Source organism: Sinocyclocheilus rhinocerous, unplaced genomic scaffold, assembly GCF_001515625.1.
Source record: "Sinocyclocheilus rhinocerous isolate Xijiao unplaced genomic scaffold, SAMN03320098_v1.1 scaffold808, whole genome shotgun sequence".
NCBI classification, from domain to species: domain Eukaryota; kingdom Metazoa; phylum Chordata; class Actinopteri; order Cypriniformes; family Cyprinidae; genus Sinocyclocheilus; species Sinocyclocheilus rhinocerous.
This window is the reverse complement of record NW_015650699.1, coordinates 21,860-30,943: the sequence shown is the minus strand read 5'-3', so window position 1 is coordinate 30,943 and position 9,084 is coordinate 21,860. Positions and strand designations below refer to the sequence as shown.

Below are 9,084 nucleotides of genomic sequence, written 5' to 3'. Positions count from 1 at the left end.
TTATTTGTGTACACTGACAATAACAACAAAACATTGTGCTTTTGTAAAATAAACAAAACAAACAGGGTGCGCTTTCTGCTGTTTTGGTCTCCGTGAACTTCTTTCTGAAACGCTGTAAATACAAAAACGAACTGAAACTCGGCGAATACTTGACACACAGACGTGAGAAATATGTCTATAGAAAACTTGAAGTGTCTACTTTTAAATGAACCGATTCAAATCGAAATCGAAAACGAATATTCTCTGATTATGTAATCCGTATGAAACTAAAGCAAGGTATAGTCTTTCCCGTTTCTAGTTGGGCTTTTCCTAAACTATCTTGCCAAACTGAAATGAAAGCGACTAAAATATGCTGAAATATGATATTTACATTTAGTAATTTAGCAGACGCTTTTTATCCAAAGCGACTTACAAATGAGGACAATAAAAGCAGTCAAAACTAACAAAAGAGCAACAATATATAAGTGCAAATGACAAGTCTCGGTACACGTAGCAAGGTGTATATATATATATTATACACACACACACCAGCATCCCAGCGTCAAAACATACCTAACCAGCATATGCTGTTTTTTCAACAGGGTTGTTTTTTTTAAATAAAAAAAAAGTATAGGTAGGGTAGAATGGTAGAAGATGCTCTCCTTAAGAACAATGTGGATTTTCTTTTACATTGTAACATATTTAGATATAAGTTCAGCATGTGCACGATGATGATGATGATGCTGTATCAGACAATGCGTTCTTATAGGAAATCAGTAGAAACATTTGCTTAGTTACAGCGTAAAATGTAAAATATTAAGAGGGTTAATATGACTTACAGAGTGTAAAAATGATTTTTGATATGTTTTTATCTGCATATTTACATATTTAATTGCCCATATTTTAGTTGAAGATATGTCATAATAGCAAGACTAGTATGAATGCAAATGTAATGATTTCACTCAGTTAAACTTTAAGTTTTAATGAAAGTGAAAATGTCAGAAATGTGCATCAAATTCATGTAAATGTTAAATAAAGGGGTCATATGATGGAATTAAAATAGAATAGAAAGTGCTAGAGTTAGAGGGTCAAATATGATATGCATTCATATTTAAATAGGCAACTTATACATATAGGCTAAATATCCTACGAAATGGGGATGTAAATATTTTGCTATCATATAATAAAAATATGAGATATAATATGATATAGATATAAAGTAATGTGAATGTTTACACTGCAGCATGATGAATGTTACAGTCTAGGAATGTTTAGATGAGTGTTTACTGATCTACGATCATATGTCGATGTTTATTGTGTACTAAGCACTAAGAACTTAGTTTATTAAATATCAGAATGTTGTTTATGAACTGTGTGTTAATACAAAGCATATGTCCATGAATGACAGTACAAAATCATGTTATTTTTTGTTAGGAGTGGACAAAATTAGTATTAGTGACTGCTAATGTTGTATACATGTCAGTGTGTATGAAATATGGTACAAACTACTTTTGAGAAGTTTAAAGGGGTCATATGATGCGATTTCAATTTTTCCTTTCTCTTTGGAGTGTTACAAGCTCTTGGTGCTTAAAGAAGATCTGTAAAGTTGCAAAGACTAAAGTCTCAAATCCAAAGAGATATTCTTTATAAAAGTTCAGAGTCAGCCACGCCCCCCTAAAACGGCTCGTTCTAACACGCCCCCACATACCTACGTCACAATGTGGGAAGATTTGCATAACGCCGCCCAAATGTTCACGCAAAGAAAGAAGGCGTAACTTGCTGGTCCTTTGCTGGTTTAAGCTGGTCCTTTGCTGGTTTATGCTGGTCCTTTGCCAGGACATGACCAGCATAAACCAGCAAAGGACCAGCATCCCAGCGTCAAAACATACCTAACCAGCATATGCTGTTTTTTCAACAGGGTTGTTTTTTTTAAATAAAAAAAAAGTTAAATATAAAGTAGAATTAAAATAGAATAGAAAGTGCTAGAGTTAGAGGGTCAAATATGATATGCATTCATATTTAAATAGGCAACTTATACATATAGGCTAAATATCCTACGAAATGGGGATGTAAATATTTTGCTATCATATAATAAAAATATGAGATATAATATGATATAGATATAAAGTAATGTGAATGTTTACACTGCAGCATGATGAATGTTACAGTCTAGGAATGTTTAGATGAGTGTTTACTGATCTACGATCATATGTCGATGTTTATTGTGTACTAAGCACTAAGAACTTAGTTTATTAAATATCAGAATGTTGTTTATGAACTGTGTGTTAATACAAAGCATATGTCCATGAATGACAGTACAAAATCATGTTATTTTTTGTTAGGAGTGGACAAAATTAGTATTAGTGACTGCTAATGTTGCAGATATTTTGCAGAGTAATTTTATTTGTTAACCAAAAAAAGGTTAATTGTTTTTATTTATTAAAATGCTTACGTATTAGTTGTTTTAAAGCAAAAAGGCTAAACTATTCCATGTTTAACTCTGACTGAAAGAATTAAGAGTTTCATTTCTATGCATCAAGGTTTATAGGGATTTTATGAAGTAATTAACAATTAAAATAATTAAGTTACTTTTCAGACAGAGTAATTTAAATACAACATTGATTATGTAATTAGTAATTAATTACTTTTTTAAAGTAACTTACCCAACACTGGACACAAGGGTCTAATTTTACCCTTTTAAAATAAAAACTAAGTTTTACTGTATCCACAAATCCCTCATTAACAAATCGATACACACACAAAAGAATGATATTTTACATATACAGTGTCATACAGTAGATCACTATTTCATAGAGACACAAAATGAGACCAGTTAACCTCAAAACTGTTTTGACTGGCTAAAACTGAAATGACAAAATCAAAAACAGCATAGTAGCCATTCATCTTACCTCGCCTTACCTACAAATGATTGGTACTTAATAGGTAGCCAGTGTAGAAATTATAAAATCGTGGTTTAGTGAAGTGACGTGTGGTCAAGTAATCCAGTGTAGAGGTCATGAATGCATGAACTGGCTTTACTGCATCAGAAACAGAAAGCACGCTCTAAACTAAAGGTAGCAGAAGGCTGTTTTTATAATGTGAAATATGAGTTTGAAAAGACAAGTTGCTGTCTAATATAACATTCATTTTTGTTCTACATTTTTCTGACATTCAACATTTCAATTTTCTCTTCATCTTTTGAAATTGTAAGTTCTACATATTTTAACTCCTAATTGCATCATTATATAATGAGGCTAATTAGAGCTCATTAATCAATTCAAAATGTAATGTATTCAACTGTAATACTGTACTGTTGCTTTTGCAAAACAAAGAGTTTAGTGCATTAGTGGGTTTTTTATAATTGTTTTTTTTTCAATTTTACTAATAATAAATGTGCTTTGTATAACGTTAATACCAGCAATAGGGCTGTTTTGACCCAGCGGTTGGGTTAAATGTTTAACCCAACCTTCTGGGTAGTAACCCAACCGCTGGGTCAAAACAGCCCAATTGCTGGGTTTGTCCCTATTTTACCCAGCACTGGGTTGTATTTAACCCAGCATTTTTTAGAGTGTAATACCACCTGATTATCACCTGAAATCTTGGGCATGTCAATTTGGGAAGACCACGGGATTATGTCAATATAAAACGTTTCGATGATATTTATAAATTTTAGTCCAAAACCAAAATGATAAAGTGTCTTAAAAATAACAGATGTCTAACCACATCAAACTTCGCAAGTACATGTCAACTTATTCTACTAACCCTAACCTAACAGTCTACTAACACTCTAATGAAGAGTTGACACGTAGTTGCAAACTTACTTATAGTTAGTAGACTGTCGATAGTTGGGAAAATGGGAATAACATCATTCCTCTAAAAAGAAAAAGAAAATTAAATAATAAAAATAAAAAAGTCAGAAGGTATATACTTCATGTAAAATTGTAACATCTCTTTTGTAATACTGTCATCAACGCATTCATCACTTCATGATTTATTAAACTACCTGTAATATTTTTCTTGACTTTTAAGATTTCAAAAGTATGAGCTATTTCACCCCCTCTCGTGTTACATCTGTGTATTCTTTGAACACTGATCATTGCTGCTTACAGCTCTATTCTTTATTTGAAGCGGAACAAATAGCTGCATGAGCATTTGGAAGAAGACACAACAGAAACGGTGAAACTGTCCTGAAGTACCAGTCCAGAAGCCATGAGCAAATGGGAGGAAACATTTGCTTTTCTTAAGTAAAATACTTATAGTTTCCATCTGAATGAAGTCTGAAATCTGTGCATGTGACAAGCATGTTTAAGTACACAATTATTAATGACATTGAAAACGACCACATTGACATTTCTCCAGATTTTTAGCTGCTATGATCCATCCAAGCTGCAGAACGTCGAGATTTAATCGCTGTTAAAGGTCTGAATCTCCAGATCAGACAAGATGTTCCTGCAACACGACAAAAAGACCCCAGAGGACCAGATTATAATTTGATTCTTGAATAATTTAATTCAACTAAAATCTCTAGGGTTGCCACAAAAGCCAAGCTTACTTCTGCTGCTCTGAGAGCTGAAACTCCTGCTGGACCCTCTGGATGAGTTTTGGGGTCTCGGGCAAACAGAAGCCAGCTGAGATCTGCACCAGCTCCACCGCATGATTCACTTCACCACTCTCCGTTATACACGTCAAGAACTTGTTCAGCAGCTCCTCACTGACAGAACAACACATCAGTGTGAACACTCAGACCATTAAGACACAAAGGCCTGGTTTCATAGACAGGGTTTAGACTAAGCCAGGATTAGGCCATAGTTCAATTAGGACATTTAAGTAATTTATTATAAATGTGCCTTAAAAAAACATTACTGGTGTGCATTTTGAGACAAAATAAAAGGCACTCTGATATATTTTAAGATCAATCAGTGTAAGTTTCTTTCAGTTGAAACAGCTCAGACTTAGATTTTAGCCTGGCATTAGGCTTAAGCCTGGTCTGCGAAACCCGGGGATAATATAATATCAAATTAATTTAGATTCTTTGTTTCAACATTACATTTAGATCCTAAAATATTGCCATTTTTTACAGTTTAGTCATTTTTCTATCTATGCTCAACTGTAAAACACTAAAGAGCTGAGGGAAACCGCCAGTCAAAATTTGAGACCCCCTGATCGTACCTTGGAACTCTGTTGTGTGTTTTGAAGAGTTTCAGTACTTCCCTGAATTAAAGGAAGAGAAAGAAATTCTGTGAGGTGCTTTAACTCAATTTGATCTGGATCACATTACAGATGTCCATTAAGGATGTTACCAGGCGTCCTGCCTCCTCTGAGCTGCTAGTAAAACAGAGATGAGGTCGCTGAGAGAAGTGGCCGTCCAGCTCATTATAACCTTGCCCCGGTCACCTGTGTCATACATTTTCTTGATGTCCAGCGCACACTCAGCAAACGACTCCTGCACCTGTCCAGAGAATATATACATGTGCATTACAAACCAGCACCATTATTGACAGACTGACATAGAAATTGGCTTTATAATCCACTGGCAAGGCAACTGAAAAGAAAGTGAAACAAGGGAGGAAGACTTGTAGAAGGCATGAGTATTAACCAGTATAGATGTAGATTAGGTAGAGGCAATACCTCCTGATTTTGCTTCTCTCTTGCCATAAGTGTCAGCAGATCTTCCACCAGCTTCTGCCTGTTGGCATGGCCCAACTGTTTGATATCTGTGGAGGAGGAAGTTATTAGAGTTGATAATACTTTAAGTATTGATACTACTAAATCTAGTACACAAAACTAAAAGCCATTTAGTGTGTTTTAAGCCATTTGGTTAATGAGGACACCATGTTTACGTTGTATAATACCCATGTTATATACCATAAACCATATATCCCAGAACACACAAAAACACATTCCAGAAATTTCATTTTTGGGTGAAATATTTCATAGTCACTCTTATTTTGAACTAAATCAATCAATCAGTTAATCAATCAATCACCTTTCCATATTTGTGGGATGAGGTCTAATCTGTTGTCGGTATCAAGCGCTTGGAGCAGATCTCTCATGATGTTAGAGCTGGGGTAGTACACCTGCAAACCAGATCGCATCAACCCTAATCAAAGCACTTCATTCCCTGTGTGTTCACATGAAGAAACACAGGAGTATGTTTTACTCACTGAAGGAACAAGATCTCTGTACCACTTCAGCACCACATCAATGTTCTCCATCATACAGAGCAGACTGAAGAACCGCGCACTGAAAGAGAGGACACAAGCAACCTGATATTTAAGAGATTTCTGAAGTTCACGTTATATCGCAGTATTATACTTACTAGTAAATGTTCTGTTGGAGATCATTTCCCAGAAGTCTCCAGTTCTCTCCAACCCCCAGCAGCTCATGAACCCTGTACGCCTGCTCAATGTCCTTAGTGTCAAGACACTGTAGATAGAGATGCCAAACAGGGTCACGTGCCATCCTAAAGTGACAGTTACCATGAAGCAGCGCTGTTGAAAGTTTAAGTGCACTTACTATTCTCACAGCAGTAATGAAGAACTGTGCTGAAAAACAAAAGCAATGAAGGTGTGATTCAACTCTGTAGATTTCTGTAGATGCTTTTACAAAAAGGTATCATTACATGTTGAAGTGTAATAGCTAGGGCCTGTCTCAATACCCACAATTGCGGTCTTGTCCACTTGAGAGTGTGTGCAAGTGGAAGCAAGTCCTGTCTCAGGTCTGAAATATGCCAAATCTCAGTGCCGTTAACACACACTACAGGTGCATCTCAATAAATTAGAATGTCGTGGAAAAGTTCATTTAAGTAATTCAACTCACATTGTGAATGGGTTTTTGTTAAATGTGAGCCAAAATCATCACAATTAAAAGAACCAAAGACTTAAACTACTTCAGTCTGTGTGCATTGAATTTATTTAATACACGAGTTTCACAATTTGAGTTGAATTACTGAAATAAATGAACTTTTCCACGACATTCTAATTTATTGAGATGCACCTGTAAATCCACACTCTCTCTATGGCGAAGCGTTTTTGTTTGTTTTTTCCTGAGGCAAAGCGTATCCCATCATTCATCATGTTCAGGAACTCACGTGCCCGACGTCACAGAATGTTGAGTAAAACTTGTGCAAAGTACTGAAAATCAAAACGTATTAAAGTTCTGTACAAACTTTACTTGCATTTTTACAGTGTGTCCCATTGGCTTGAACACTTGGGCCAAATACTGGGAATATGTCATGTACGTAGAGTGGTAAACGGCAAAGAGCACAAGTGTGGGTACCAAGACAAGGCAGACAGGCCCATAGTGATTTGAACAAAACCTTAGTAAGTAAACACCGCTGTAATAATAAGCAGATACCATCATCAGGGTCCTGTGGAGTGAAGCTCTTCCCTGACACCTCGTTCATCACTTCCTGCAGAATGTCCGTTTGGCCCAGAAATGGGGCACCTGCAGAGCAAAGCATGATGGGAAATGCATGATTGTGTGTTTCTGTGTACATTCAACATGGCCATTTAATTAAGAATTGAAGCAATTGCCATTTTAATGTATAAAATGAGCCTTTATGACCTGGTTTATAAAATATCCCGAGCAAGTGATTGTAAGAGGCCAGACTGGGATCTGAAATCAAAGAAAAAGAACCAATTATACACCAAAACAGGCATCAAAATATCATAAACCACTTCTTTCTTATAGAAGCAGGAATAAAAAATGATCACTCAGCGGACCGATGGAGAGAGCCTTCATCTCACTGATCACAGGAAAGGCCTGAGATTTTCCCAGAGTGCCACAGCGTCTCAAAGCCTTGAGGACAGCGTTCAGCGTCAGGAGGTTCGGCTTGACCTTCTGCTCTGCCATCTCCTTCAAAAGATCCTACAAAACACACACACTGTTGCAGAATCTACTTTAGACAGCGGCTTCACAACTAAATCTATATCACATACCAGTATCAGCTCCCATTTCTCATTGTATTTCTCTTTTACTTCCGGGGCGGCTGTGATCAGGGCATTGAAGGTGTTTACATCGGCTAGAGGAACAAAAGGCAATTCAGCTTCGGAAATGCTCATTTAGAAAATGTTTCATTTTAATTGATTTAAAAACGGAAAAGCACATACTTACCTTTCAGTGGGTTGTTGAGCAGGTCGGTGTAGGTGCTGAACGCTTTAGAATAAGCACCATGCTGTGAAATCAAGCACAAATGCAGTCATCTTCTGCTATCACACTAGAAATTAAATGTATGAGTTGGTGCATCCGTTACCTTCACCATGCCTCGTATCAGAGCACTGTACGAATGTGTGTTTGGCTCTGACAGCAGCGCAAAGATCCTCTCTGCATTATTATTCTCTCTAAAGGAGAAAACAAGACAAGGCGCCCTCTTATGATATGACAGTGTATTTTCTTGACTTTGTATTATGTTATGCAGATACACTACCAGTCAACTTATTTTTATTTTTTTGTTTGATTGAATGAAGTCTCTAATGCTAACCAAGGCTGCATTTATTTGATCAAAAGTACAGTAAATACAGATTTCATATATTGTGTAATATTATCAATATCTAAAATGATAATTTTTTTCATATATGTTATAATGCAATTTATTCCTGAGAAGCAAAGCTGAATTTTCAGCAAACAATACTCCAGTCTATAGTGACACATGATCCTTCAGAAAACATTTTGATGTGCCCAATTATTATTGGTGCTCAATTATTAAGTGTTTCTTATTATTATCAATGTTTTTGTGGAAAAAGTGATACATTTTTAATTCAAGATTCTTTGATTAATTAAAAGTTTAAAAGAATAGCATTTATTTTCAACAAAACCTTTGTAGGGCTGTCGCGATTCGTCGATTTTATTAGACTATTCGATTTTTAAAAAATCCTCGACTTCATTTTGCCTGCGTCGACTAACCGGTAAAATACCGGAAGTGGCGCATTTCACACGAGAATCCATAAAACACATTATTAGACTGTTTTCCAAGGCCTCATGATATATTAAATAAGCATAACTGTGAATTCACAAACGCTACGATTTAATTAAATAATTATATGTGATGCAGTTATAGGCGTGTAGGTTAAGTACATGTGTCTCACAGCGGCTCCGTTCACAGGA

The 9,084-nt window shown here is 35.9% G+C and overlaps 1 protein-coding gene across 1 annotated transcript in view; it reads right to left on the bottom strand.

Moving 5' to 3' along the window:
* Nucleotides 1–4,238: 4,238 nt before the first annotated feature.
* LOC107712298 (pentatricopeptide repeat domain-containing protein 3, mitochondrial-like) overlaps nucleotides 4,239–9,084 on the bottom strand; it is an 8,133-nt gene continuing 3,287 nt past the window's right edge. Inside the window, exons 7-21 of the mRNA XM_016517509.1 lie at nucleotides 8,234–8,321; nucleotides 8,095–8,155; nucleotides 7,920–8,002; nucleotides 7,704–7,848; nucleotides 7,546–7,596; nucleotides 7,336–7,425; nucleotides 6,496–6,524; nucleotides 6,299–6,405; nucleotides 6,144–6,222; nucleotides 5,966–6,056; nucleotides 5,608–5,693; nucleotides 5,280–5,428; nucleotides 5,149–5,190; nucleotides 4,532–4,690; nucleotides 4,239–4,428 (exon numbers count right to left, since the gene is read on the bottom strand). Coding sequence (XP_016372995.1) covers nucleotides 4,383–4,428; nucleotides 4,532–4,690; nucleotides 5,149–5,190; nucleotides 5,280–5,428; nucleotides 5,608–5,693; nucleotides 5,966–6,056; nucleotides 6,144–6,222; nucleotides 6,299–6,405; nucleotides 6,496–6,524; nucleotides 7,336–7,425; nucleotides 7,546–7,596; nucleotides 7,704–7,848; nucleotides 7,920–8,002; nucleotides 8,095–8,155; nucleotides 8,234–8,321 — 1,306 coding nt within the window. The 3' untranslated portion in view covers nucleotides 4,239–4,382. The remainder of the gene's footprint in view (nucleotides 4,429–4,531; nucleotides 4,691–5,148; nucleotides 5,191–5,279; nucleotides 5,429–5,607; nucleotides 5,694–5,965; nucleotides 6,057–6,143; nucleotides 6,223–6,298; nucleotides 6,406–6,495; nucleotides 6,525–7,335; nucleotides 7,426–7,545; nucleotides 7,597–7,703; nucleotides 7,849–7,919; nucleotides 8,003–8,094; nucleotides 8,156–8,233; nucleotides 8,322–9,084) is intronic.